A 13,832-nucleotide genomic window follows, 5' to 3' on the forward strand; every position below is an offset into this window, starting at 1 on the left:
GAAATGGTTTAAAACCTGAATTGACTTATTTTCTATTCGAAACAAAATACCAATTAAACCCTTAGGTCAGGTTGAAGTCGGTTTCCGGTAAGGATAATTGAAGGAGATGGTTGGTTCTGTAGATTTAAAATATATTTTCTAACAAAAAAATTATTTACTTCACCAAATTAAATATTTTATCTATCACCTAAAAAATTATTTTAGTATACCCAGTTACCTACTCTATCGGGTATAAGTAGAGTCAATCAACGAAATGTGGGATAAAAACATACATCACAAACTGGGCAGAAGACTTAGCATACATAACAGAAATTTGGGAACAGAGTAGAGTAGGATTTATGGAAATTTACTTAAAGTAGCGGCGGAGTGACATGCCGTGCTTGATGGAAACAATTTGTATGGTAAATAAGGGACAGGAAATTCTACCTCACCTTTTTTTACACAGATGATTTTTAGAGGTATTGGAAATTGTTGTGATTGACTGAATTTGTGTTATTCTTGTTGCAACGATGCATTGTGGCCAATAGTGAGCGAGCGTCCCAAACAGAGGTGATTGAAATCGTGACATTGTAGCTGTCATTCTGCCGCAATCGAGCAGTAGTTTAACAATTTTTTACAAATAGCAACTTTATTATGTAACTTATCGACAGGGTACAGATAGGATTGATAATTTCCTGCCGTAAGATGACTTCGGTATAAGATAAAAAACTGCTCAATTCGACACATAATAATAATATGCTCCTCCGTTTCACAATAGGCATAATATGGTACAGACTGAGGCACCTTTGAGTGAGGCATACAAACTGACAGAATGTGGCTCAGTATTAGCACAAAACTAAATAAGTATAGTGTGGAATTAGCCTCAAACCATAGATACCTCATATATATGTATACCTCTAACTGTAAGTCTCAAGTTGTTGAGGCACTACTTCTGTAATCATCAGTTCAGGCGCTGCCTCTAGTAAATACGATGCTTTAGATTAAAAAGTAAGTAAATAATGTTTAAAGACGTTCAATCAAGATTTATCAAACATTGCAATTTATTCTGCAAAATCACTCGCAGAACTACCTTGATTATTCCGCAAAGAACTTTTACTTGCAGGATTTCCTGGCAGTGGCAGTTAACTTTATGATAATATTAGATATCTTTGTCAAAGTTGGGCTCCGACCAAAATACTGCGGATGTACAAAATTACTTTGCCATTTAAGATTTGGTGCACAACGGTTAAATTTGAACCTTATCCAGGCGTTATAAGACTCAGTGACGTTGGAAATGATATATCTGGTCGCATCCTAGCTCTTAGTTTTATGGCCGGAATTTCCTCGCCACTTCCTTGTTCCTTCGTGGAACTAGAGCATATGTCCCGCCCCACTAAATCTATGTAGAGCACATAAACAGTGACATTTGGGTTCCTGTTCTAAGTGTGGTGCCACTCGAAGTGTTCATGAATTTTATATGAAAGAATAGATGGAAAGAAGTTAGACACCCTTCCCGAAAAAAAATAAGGTCGCCGTCGCTTTTTTAAAAAAAGATCTTAAATAAGTATTTTAAATTTATCAAAAAATTTAACGGAAAAAATCTTTGTGCACTTTATAACTGAAGTTTGACTTCTCATTTCTGGGACTTAGGAAGTTAGGGCTGATTACACATCACCACGGCACAGCGTGTGGTATTAGTGCGTGGTTTGCGATATAAGACCAATATCGAGAAAAACCGCTAGATAGATACTATTTCGTAATTCGATAGCTCTGCATTTTGAATTTTCAACGCTGCGGGCTACCGTGGCCGTGTTGGTGTGTGTCAGTCCTTAAATGGAAATAATACACAAAAGTGATCTTACTCATTTAATTTCTTTCTTCAATAAAATAGTAACTGGCATTCAGCACAAAAACAACAAACATGTGTAACGAGAAAACGTCCCGATATCTAGTTACTTACATAAAATATATTTTTAACAATAACAAAACATCAAAACCATAATTTTTAGTAGGTAATTACATAACTTACTAAAATTGACTTCAACATTATTTCTATTGATTTCACGTAACCATGTTATATATTTTTTTAAAGTTTGATTTATTTCCTCTTAACTAATCTTATTTAGAAAGATGGTTAATCAAAGAATTTTTTCTTATAATTTTAAAGTTGAACAGGATATTAGGTACACAAAAGAGTATTTTAATAAGAAATTTACATTTTTTAATTTAACTACACTTTCGGAGGTCCCACATTTATTTGAAGAATAGGAAAAATGGTCTAATAGTATAAAATCCTATTTTAAATATCATTCATTTTAGTGTACGTAAATAAACGTCCCAATAATTTTCATAAAAACAAACATACCACTTTCTCGTCGGATGCTATGAAAAAATGCAATATCATTTGCCAGTAGTTATTGCTTTAACAATTAGTCTATCACATTGACTTATCTAATTACAAATAAGTAACTAAGTACTACGGAAAAAAATATTTACATTTATTTTACACAATTGTACCTATTACCAAATTCACTGATAGCTTACAACCGTTAAGAGGGGTTTATTTGTAGGGCGCTCCAAACAAACGCAGTTTGGCTCTCATTTGAATATTAATCAGAATAATTTTAGTACAAATCTTCAAACCCGTGTAATTTTAAAATTACGTAGTTATTCTTACGAAAAACTGGCAAGCCACAGACATAGATATTTCTAGAACGTGTCTACAAAATTACATCGAGTTTGATTGTTTAATATTCAAATGAGAACCAAAATACATTTTTATAGAGCGAGTGACGGAGAGTCCTCTGTTAATATCATAACTCAATAGTCGTTTGTATGTTATTAGACAGATGTTGTAATTTGTTCTATGAGGTGATGTTCGCGGCGATGACACGGGGCCTTGCAGGAAGCTGAGCGGCTGAAGGTACTGCTGCGACGTGCTAGTCCTTCTGGAACACTTCGCGAAGGTCGCAGCAGTACCGCCCGGCGACAACACTCGGGGTAATGTGCAGCTGAGCAACAAGTGCGGTCTAGCGGAGCCGCATACGAGAGAGACTTGGGCAATCGCGACGTACAAGTGGGGCCAGGCCAAGCGCAATAGGCAGTAGCCCCTCCTGCACTGCACGCGCACCAGGCCGGTTCGCATCTCGGCGGCGGTGTCACACACAAGCAAGCCTCTGATATGGTTGGCGCTGGAGCGGGCGGTGGTGGCTCCGGGTCGCGTTTCGAGAACCCCACGAAGAACAACATTAAGGCACCGGCTAAAGTGGCAGCCGTTGAAAAATAGAATCCCGCTCTCGGCGCTTGCTGATTGATATAACCAGTCATGGGCACCCCGACCATCACTGGAATCGCCTCAGCTCCTTGAACGAAACCTGGGAAGTAATATTATTGTTGATCATCCATTTTCTTGAGCTTGCACGTTGAGTGAAATGTGTTAGTAAAGAATTAAATTACGAAAATTAGGTACGTAGTAACGTGAAACGAGAAAGTTAAAGACTTCCAAGAAAAAAGAGCTACGGCAGCGTTAAGTACCTACGTTGCTTTCTCCAAATTTCTTTGATATTAACTTTTTAAGTATCTATTAAAGTATCACTCACTCCAAACTTTTGTAAAATGTCTTCCACGAACTCGCTCCATGGTCAACATTTTCATTGAGTACAGGAACCCACCCAGGCATAGCCCGTACATCCACGCAAACAGCACGTATCCATGGTATCCTTCAACACTGCTTAGAGCGAGCATGGAAATTCCTGTAAACACAAACATTGTTCTGAACTTGTACAACAAAAATAATAAGTAAAACGCAGAGCTTGTCAAACTTTTACATGAACATTTTTGGCATTTTTGCCCTCAGATAGATGATATGAAATAAAATGTTTTATTTTCAAGACTCTGTGATTTGATTTAGGATAAGCAAGATATCATCATAAATATCAAGAATCCAACTAAGTTTTTCATACTTACAAAACTTCGATGGATGTAGACAGCGGCACTGCCAAAAATTTCTAATATTTTTCCGACTGTAATATAAATTCAATGCGAAAAGATTCCTCTTTTTGTCTTAGCATGTTCCTGATTTTATTTAGGGTCAACCTATACCTACCACTATTTTAGAGTTTTTACGCCATTAAGTAGTTCTACAGAACAATTTTTTTGCGGTCAACATTTTCAACTCGTTTTCGGTCTACGATTGACTGCCTGCGTAGCGAATGAGTTGGCAGAATACCTTTACTCTTTATTCCTACTTTACTGCTTTTCCACGCTACATTTACTAGAACCGACGATATAACGAACGTGCTGTGCTGAGGTAGGTACGGAAGAAAGGTAAAGACTAATTTCGCACAGTCAGTGGGTAAGTAAAACTAGCGCAATTCGACTAATATGCTGACCTGTAAGCTGAACCTGTACAGTACCCGGCAGGAAATATTGTACATTGACCTTTAAAAGACATGTACCTCCTGTACGCTGTACCTCCAGACTCCAGCGAGTGTATCGCAACGATTCGTTATGCAATATGAAAACTATGAACGTGTCTCCATACGGCAATACTATAGCCACCTATAGCCACACGAGTAGATATTAGGGATATCTACTCATGTGCTATAGCGACGATGCGACGAGTGACATCGGGCAAAACGTTAGTAACTGGAAGCGAGCCCTCCGCGAGACATGATCTACTCGCAGCGCACTCGCCGCGAGACGCAACCTACTCGCAGCGTTTTACTTTTCAACAAAACAACTGTACAAAGAGTCGCGGACAAGTGTGCGGACGCGCGGCTATCGCTTGCGTGACCACTACAATACGATGCACGATGGCAGAGTAATCGTCGTCTCTTGGAGATTACTGGACGATGTTAGTGCAGACTCGTTTAGATACGCTCAGTATTAAATCCTTATAAATAAGTATAGCTTTCTTACCTATACCTAGCATGGCTGTTTGACACAAGTACTGCTTGGATACAAGGCACTGTGCTGACGGGCGGACTAGCACGAGCCCGAAGCCAGCGCAACCGAGCACAGCAGCGAATCCAAGAAATGTTTGCAACAGAACTAAAGCACTCTCTTCCAATCCTTCCTGAAAACCCTGCAAAGCCTGTAAAGAAATCAATATTAATTCAATAGAAATACCACTTATAGGAAACACTTAACCCGCCTGCTCGTTTGCACCCTATTTTTATTAATAAAAAAAGGAAAATATCGTGAGGAAATCTGCATACCTGAGAGTTCTCCATAATGTTCTCAAACGTGTGTGAATTCTGCCAATCCGCACTTGGCCAGCGTGGTACACTATGACCAAAACCCTTCTTACTCTGAGAGGAGACCCATGCTCTGTAGTGAGCCGGTCATGATGATGATGAATCTAACTTTGAATTATTGAATCCTTCTCTCGCTCGGGATTCAAACTAGGCACTCGTAACAAAAACGAACTGTGCGAACGAATGTTGTCAAATAACTATTTTCTTTACAAGTTTCGAATTTGTTGTTCTGAGTCTAAAATCTCATTTTACTCACCAGAAAAAACACTGGAGTATAAAGGCCAAACGCTGCCAGCCCGGCCGACAACAGCAGCACTTTCGCTGATCGCGAATTTAGTGGAGTTAAATCAATAAATGAGGAGGATTTTAGGCCTTTCTTAGCTTTTACCTGCAAAATATATGCAGACGTAAAACATGAAATACACTTTTTGTGGTGTGGTCTATCTGAATAGACACTAAAATATATAATGCGTACAAATTAGTTCTCACGCGCCATTTTCTTATTTTGAAGGCGAACCGTACTTTTTACATGACAGTTGACACATATAAAATTAAAATGGCGCGTGAGCACTCATTTTGTACGCATTATATATTTTAGTGTGTGAACTTTAACCTCACACATATCTCCCTACTCACTCCTCCTTATATCCTCACTTTACGTCCTATTTTGTCGAAATGAGTGAATGAGCTTTCATTTTTCTGCTCAAATCTAAACGTTTTCGAAAAAAACGCTAATATTTTATTCAAACCTTCTTACCTATTATAGTTTAGGTTTTTGTGTGAATAGCTAAATCAACCATATTATAAATGCGAAAGTGTGTTTGTTGATTTATTGGCTTTTTGGTTTGTTGTCTCGACCTTCAATCACGTCACGTAATAGACTGACGTGAGTTTTTGCATGAGTATAGTTACACCTACTAAACTAAAGTACTACTAATGTAGAAAGTAGGTACTCTAAGCATGTCACCTGGAGAGTGACATGCTTAGAGTACCTACTTTTTATTCCGGAAAATCAATAAGTCCTCACGGGGGTTTTAAAATCCCAAATCCACACGTACAATGTCGCGGACATTACCTAGTTGAAATATAAAATCAAAACAACCATTATTTTCAGCAACGTAATCCTACCTTCTTTCGTTGGTTCTTGAGATGTAAAATGGCGCGTCGCTGCGGATGATAGAGGGAAGCGCTTCGGTAAACAGCACTGAGAAAAAATGCTAACACTAACACGCCCGTAACTGCCTGCAATCCCAGCCTCCAACCGAGTTTTCTGTAAAGAATTTCTCCATTATTTACACTCTAAGAGCCCTTTCCAAAGACCATGTGTGAACTGCAAGGGCGGATCCAAGGGGGGGTCACGGGGGTCATGACCCCCCCCTGGGCTGCGTCCAGGACCTAGGTGGACCACTAATTAAAATTGTTAAACATAATGTTTTTTATATTTTTATATACCTAGATTTTATGTAAGTTCCTTCAATACTTAATCAATTTAATATAATATTTTGTATGATGGCAAAAACATTATGTTCTTGCGAACAAACGCATCCAAAATTTGAATTTTACCGCGTCACCGCTACCTTTCATCGAGATGTCACATTTCGTGTGTCGTTCTTCAATGATTGAAGAACATCACACGGCACTTGCCCAGGGCCCACGATCGATTGGGGCCCAGTAGTCCCTGCCAGATCACCAAACTATAACAGACCAACCGATATTTTAATACCCAAAAACATATTTATTTCGATAAAATCAACGGTCAAAAAAGCCATCTCAAACAAAGGACCGTAGAGATTGTTAAATAGTCTTATATCCGATCTTTATTGCCTTTACGCAAATGATAGAATATTTCATTCTTTTTCACACTTTTTAAAAAATTCCCGACAGTAAAAACCTCTAAAAGTAAAAAATAATATGTATTATATACCTATAATGTATTGGTCGGATTGGTCCTTTACGTTTATTATTTATAGTAAAGTTTTTATTATCCAAGCGCTCGTTGCATCTGGGGACCCCTAAAGATAATAGAACTATTCTTTATACAACAGATGACTTTATAGTTTTTAGTACAAAATTTTTGGCATTTATCTATATCGTAATACAATATTTCTGACATTTATCTTTTCTTTTTTGTAAATAATGTCATAAATTTTGCGCTCGCTTCGCTCGCACGTACGGTTCACTACGATTAAAAATCCCTTCCGAGATGCAAGCTATCACTGAGTAGTACCTACCTACCTACATTTGGCCGTGAAAAAGAACCTAACAAGATGATAGACAGACAGAAAATTTCGCGCTCGCTTCGCTCGCGCTTTTGCTCTGTATTAGTTGTTGCCCGCCCGCAACCTTGTCCGCATTGATTTAGGTTTTCAAAAAACCGTAGGAACTCTTTGATTTTCCGCATAAAAAGTGTATGCAGGTTTCCGGGACGAAAGTTTCCTTTGTGTAGTACCTGGTCAAGAAGATTGACCGTCAAATGGTAACAGATAAGTAGATAGACACGCTTTCTCATTTATAATATTAGTAGCTACCTTATGATTTTTTCGTAAATATATGAAAAATTTCGCGCTCGCTTCGCTCGTGCTTTTACTTTATATTGGTTAATGCCCGCAACTTCGTCCACATAGATTTAGTTTTTTAAAATTTCCGTGAGAACCCTTTAATTTTCCGGGATAAAAAGCCGTTTCCGAGTGTAAACTATCTCTGAATAGTACCAAATTTTGATTTAGAATATGGACTTTGAAAAGGTAACAGATAGATAGAAACATTCGCATTTATAATACGTCTTGAACGTGACTTATCTGCTTTCTTTGCCTATTCCAAGAAAATAGTACCTACTCTGTCAAGATCATAGGGGCCCCGTTATTCTAATGTGCCCAGGGCCTCCAATAGGTTAAAGACGGCCCTGCGTGCGGGTGTGCGGGGCGTCCCCCCCCCCCAACCCCCGCTCGTCATACCCCGATTACCAACTCGACCTGTCGCAAGAGGTCGAGATGTTGTGACTTGACCACGACTATGTGACCCCCCCCCCCCCTGGCACCAAAGCTGGATCCGCCCTTGGTGAACTGTTTACTCATGTAACGACACAACACTAAACAACACGACATACCTACGCAACTTACTTACTTACTTACTTACGTACTTGCAACTGAATTTGTGCCTGTGTCGTCTGTGTCGCTACGAACTTTTGCAGTCGTAATATGTAAAGACTGCGACTGCTCGATCTTGTAGAACAACATAATATTATGTACGACCAGCTAGGTGATTCTCCAACTCAGTGTCTAACACTAAATGATAGCCACTGAGGTTGGTTAGTTCTACATTGCTGCTTCACTAGATGATATTAAAATATTTTTTCGTAGAAAACCTTCAACGGATTTAAAAGTGAGCTCCGCGCCTATCATTCAGTGTTAGAAACTGAGTAAGCAAATCACCCTGCAGGGTTTGCCGTATATCGTTTCGTTCGGTGGTCCGTATTATAAGCTCCCTTATATGTAGAGTATAGAGACATTAGTTACTTTTGATTTATCTAGTTGTAACAATTTGTGATTCTCTGATAAAGTACTATCTTCTAGACAAGCGCTCTCCATCTTAGGCTGCATGATCACTTGCCACCAGGTCTGATTACAGCCAAGCGCTAGTCATAAATTCTAAAAAGCTCTTACCCAACAGCTTCCTTATAAGCTACACTAAAAAGTGCGATGCCCACACCGCCTCCGGCGTGCGCCACTAGTTCGACGAACTGGCGGCGTCGTCTGAAGTATGTACCCAGTACCAGTCCAGCTGCTTCGCGCACCAACCCACACCCAACTCCCAGAACTACGCCTGGTAAAATGTACATGCTATTAAAAGAATTGACAAGGTCGCATAAGAAAACTCAGTCACCTATAGGATGATATAGAGAGCTATGCTCTGGAAGTCTCTCCAAGAAACCTACGTCCAGCAGGAGATGATTACAAATAAATTACAAAGTACAGCCATCGCAAATATTTTAAAGATTTTATCGTAGAAAATATAAGTGTATGAAGGCGTGTTTCGTGTTTCTCTCACGTGTTCTCACATCTCACGTGTTTGTCGGAGTATACCCAATGAGTCGTCTGGGCGCCGCCGCCGCGCCGCAAGGCCCATTGAATAAGGACCTCGTAGTTTTAGTTTAATTATCTATTGTCATCATTAGATCAATCAGTACCCTTATTATAAATGCGAAAGTGTGTTTGTTTGTTGGTTTGTTGGTTTATTGGTTTGTTGGTTTGTCCTTCAATCACGTCGCAACGGTGCAACGGATTGACGTGATTTTTTGCATGGGTGTAGATAAAGACCCGCAGAGTGACATAAGCTACTTTTTATCCCGGAAAATAAAAGAGTTCCCACGGGATTTTTAAAAACCTAATTCCACGCCGACGAAGTCGCGGGCATCAGCTAGTAATCTTATAAATTCAACCAATGACAATCAAATAATGTGCCTTTTTCCAAATCTGCACTTCTTTGATGTATCTACGTACTACGTATAGCCTTTATTCGTACCGTACATCGATTTCTCTGAGATTTGACTGATTTGCAAAATTTTGTTTTTGAATATTGCAAATCAGTCTTTGATCTTCACTTTGATTTGATTTGAGGCTGGATGGGTTTAAAACTAGTCGGCCATACTCCAACAAACATGTGAGTTGAGCCGTCATACATATTTTATATTATTAGTATTTATTATTAAGTATTTACCTACTTTATTTAATTACTCAGTACAGTTTATTTCTCTGGAATCCTGCCCCTTAAACTAGAAAGCCCGTGTCTTGGGGCCCCGTGCCTATGTTCTTATATACATCATTCAAAATAGTTTAAACTCTAAAAGATCTTACCGTAGCTTAAAATAGTCTGATGTAATTGCGTAGCAAAGGATGTGAAGAGGCAAGCAAGTGGTAGAAGTAGGCCTCCGACGAGGGCTGCGAGACGCGGGGATTTGCGTCGACTGGCTACCAGCGCTCCTGCAGCCCGGGATACTCCCACGCAGATTGCACCGGCCCATACTGACAAATAATGATAGTAATATGATCATCATACTACATATTATGCATGCGGTGATAGACTAGTGGTTAGGACGTCCGCCTCCTAATGGGGGATCGGGGGTTCGATCCCAAAATATCACTTGCTTTAACGGTGAAGGAAAACATCGTAAGGAAACCTGCACGCCTGAGAGTTCTTCATAATGTTCTCAAAGATGTGTGAAGTCTGCCAATCCGCACTTGGTTAGCGTGGTAGACTACGGCAAAACTCTTGTCACTCTGAGAGGAGACCCGTGCTCTGTAGTGAGCCGGCGGTGGGTTGATCATGGTGGTGGTGGTATCATACTAGAGTGTAGACACTTTTCTCCGGAAGTAGAAGGGAAGTAAAGCGTACACGTGTCTTCCATAGACCAAAGATATGAGTGCCTGCGCGACTTCCGTAGTTTCGCATCGTAATTTAGGGTTCCGTAGTCCGTACCCGAAGGATGCCAACGTGACCCTATTACTAAGCCTCCGCTGTCCGTCCGTCCGTCTGTCTGTCAGCGGGCTGTATCTCATGAACCGTAATACTTAGGTAGAGAGTTAAAGATTCACAGAATGAGTATTTCTGTTACCGCTATAACAACAAATAATAAAAATTTACAAATCGTCGCTTATAAAATTAAAAAAAATGTGTTATTTGTTGTACGATGATGGTACGGAACCCTTCGTGTGCTAGTCCGACTCGCAGTTGGCCGCTTTTTAGTAAGATTTTCAATTATGGATTATTTAAATGTAAGCTTTTAAATGGTGCTACTTTCATCTTGCTATCACCATGGCCCAGGTATCTATGGGAGTGTTTCGATCTCCTTTATAGGTTGAAGGAAATCATCCAGATTTTTGATGACTTCTCTAGTGCAGTGGTCTGCACCTTTGGTAATTGAGAGGTTCTAGGTTCGATTTTCGACTAGGTTAATTTGGTAATTTTTTTATTAGCTAATTAGGTCTGGCCTTGTGGGACCGATAAGTACTTTTTTAACCGACTTCAAAAAAAGGAGGAGGTATGTTCCCCGATTACTCGAAGACGCCTGGACCGATTTTGAAAATTCTTTTTTTGTTTTAAAGGGTATACTTCAAAGTTGGTCCCATTTAAATTTGGTGAAGATCTGATGAACATCTTCGAAGATAGATACTGGAACTCCTCAACGGATAAGAGTAAATTGCTCGCGATCAGTGTAATAGCTTAGTAAACAGTAGATTTTTAACCAGTCATAGCATAATTCCATGGGGCCACTAAAAATTGTGAAAAAAAATTTTTTTACAAAAAAAATAAAAACCGACTTCGATACACAAACACGAAAAATTTAAAAATAATTTAATTTATTACCTAATATATTATGTATACAAGAGTTAATATAGTTCCATAATAATATTTTTTGGGGTCGGTGCCAATGAGGTGCCATTGTGGAGTCTCATAAAAATATGAAGTCTAGACGATTCGCGCAGCTAAAGCTAATTGGCACCGGCACCAAAAAGTATTATTATGGAACTATATTAACTCTTGTATACATAATATATTAGGTAATAAATTAAATTATTTTTCAATTTTTAGTGTTTGTGTATCGAAGTCGGTTTTTATTTTTTTTGTAAAAATTTTTTTTTCCAGTAGGTATATCGCAATCCGCATTTGCTTATGAGTTATGACGTTTTATCTTTTTGTGGATATCAATTTGATTTTCACTACCATTTGAAGACATTTTCCGAAGAAGGTTTACATGAAGCATAACATTGAGTATAGGTCGGGATGATCGGGGAGGGAACGCCCCGCACACCCGCACAGCCACCGCGCTGACCCAGTGCGAGTGTGCGGGGCGTCCCCTGCCTCTTACCCCGATTGCCATCTCGACCTGTCGCTACTATACTATAGGTATAGCTATACGCATACTCAGCTAATGAATCAAATAAAAACCTTGAGAAGGAAACTTCAATAAAGGATGTATATGTGTCCTTACGTTTAGAAAAGGATTAGGTCGTACTTCTATTATAGCATACAATGATGATAAGACGGGTCAGTTAATATCATTACTACGCTTTGTGGAGGGATAATCGTTTATTATTCTACGTTTGCTAATGTGCTTAGACGTAAATTTCGGATTAGTGTATATAAATGGGATTAGGGAAGGGATAATACGATTTAAGGTTTAACGATATTCATTAAATTTGGTCACTCGCTTAGATACTTGAAATTTGTAATTTATAAATACAGTGTATACTCTATATAACGAAATTGAAGGCACCGGGTGTTTTGTTTCGTTATATTTATTTAGCAAACTGTGCCACACATCACATCTTAAAACTTAGTGCTGGTTATTCCGGCACCTCTTCCACCTGAGCATAAGCCCAACGCACTTCAAGCAAAAGAAGCGCCGGAACAAACTGTCATGAGTGGCACAACCCGAAAAAGGGTCCCAGCTCAGGATTATGCTGTATGCCTTGTTGCACAAGAACATACAGCGCTGATTAATGAGCTGTGCGTTGATAGACCAGTCATCAGTCAGTCAGTCAGTCAGTCGACTTTTTCTTTTATATATTATTTAGATACTATGACAAAGTAAGTATTAAGTAGTGAGTAAAGTAGTAAGATAGTCATTGATTGCTTAGCTGAATTTACATCGACATGGTTATGATATTTAGTTAGAACTTCGAATTTAACGCCATTTCTATTTCGGAGATAGCAAATCTGAGACAATTATTATCTTCAGCTGTCTCTGGCAATAATGGCTAACTTATAATTAATATTGGCCCTTAAACAGTCGAAGCAGACCGTGAATCTCAATTAATTCAATAAATCAATTCAGTTTCTCAATGAACAAGGTCTACCATTGAGTAAGACCATAGAGTAGCAAACATCATAATCATATCAGGTGTGTTCTTCCATTGTTTGCTAGATATAGGAAAAAGCTTATATTCCTACCCACTTTCAACACAGACTTAGTTCGTAGGACTTTTAAAAAACCTATTCCTCGTAGATGAAGGACGAAGTCACGCGCATCATCTAGTAGGGTTAAAAACATGTAACCTAGCTACTCATAACCTTAGAACTAAGAAGTATCTTTTTTACACATATATCTTTTTTCCGAATTCCATTACATACATACATTACATTAGTTTCAGACAAAGTTAGAGTAGGTGTAGTGCTAATTTGCTGATAGATAAAAAGCATGATTATTGAATCTGCACACCCTACTGGGTGTGCAAATTGATTCCATAAAGAATTTTTGAAAGATTGAGTCCATATTTTTGCAGGACATTGCTACTCTAGTAAAACGAGAACTCCCTGATACCTGAAGAATGATCAAAGGTTATGGTTTTTCTACTCGTGTAAAACGTGTACTGAATAAATAACCTAATAAATTTACGAACTTTGTAAAAAGAATCAAGATAAACTTTCGCAACTCCCACTTGTTTGTGTGTACGGTCTATAATAATAACGGATGATAAATCTTCCGCTATTAACTAAACGATTTCATATCCGTTGAAGCATCAGTCAACTTCATAAATTATTAGGAGTCATTTATGAGTCTGATAGCTCGTAATAATTTTTGTATTTGATTGATGT

At 38.7% G+C, this 13,832-nt stretch overlaps 1 protein-coding gene across 1 annotated transcript in view; it reads right to left on the reverse strand.

Moving 5' to 3' along the window:
• Window positions 1–1,830: 1,830 nt before the first annotated feature.
• Window positions 1,831–13,832, reverse strand: part of LOC117991480 (monocarboxylate transporter 3-like) — an 80,734-nt gene continuing 68,732 nt past the window's right edge. Inside the window, exons 6-12 of the mRNA XM_034979078.2 lie at window positions 10,091–10,258; window positions 8,900–9,059; window positions 6,366–6,507; window positions 5,494–5,625; window positions 4,900–5,074; window positions 3,579–3,731; window positions 1,831–3,353 (exon numbers count right to left, since the gene is read on the reverse strand). Of these exons, the coding sequence (XP_034834969.1) occupies window positions 2,821–3,353; window positions 3,579–3,731; window positions 4,900–5,074; window positions 5,494–5,625; window positions 6,366–6,507; window positions 8,900–9,059; window positions 10,091–10,258 (1,463 nt within the window). The 3' untranslated portion in view covers window positions 1,831–2,820. The remainder of the gene's footprint in view (window positions 3,354–3,578; window positions 3,732–4,899; window positions 5,075–5,493; window positions 5,626–6,365; window positions 6,508–8,899; window positions 9,060–10,090; window positions 10,259–13,832) is intronic.

This window comes from Maniola hyperantus, chromosome 19 (genome assembly GCF_902806685.2).
Source record: "Maniola hyperantus chromosome 19, iAphHyp1.2, whole genome shotgun sequence".
NCBI classification, from domain to species: domain Eukaryota; kingdom Metazoa; phylum Arthropoda; class Insecta; order Lepidoptera; family Nymphalidae; genus Maniola; species Maniola hyperantus.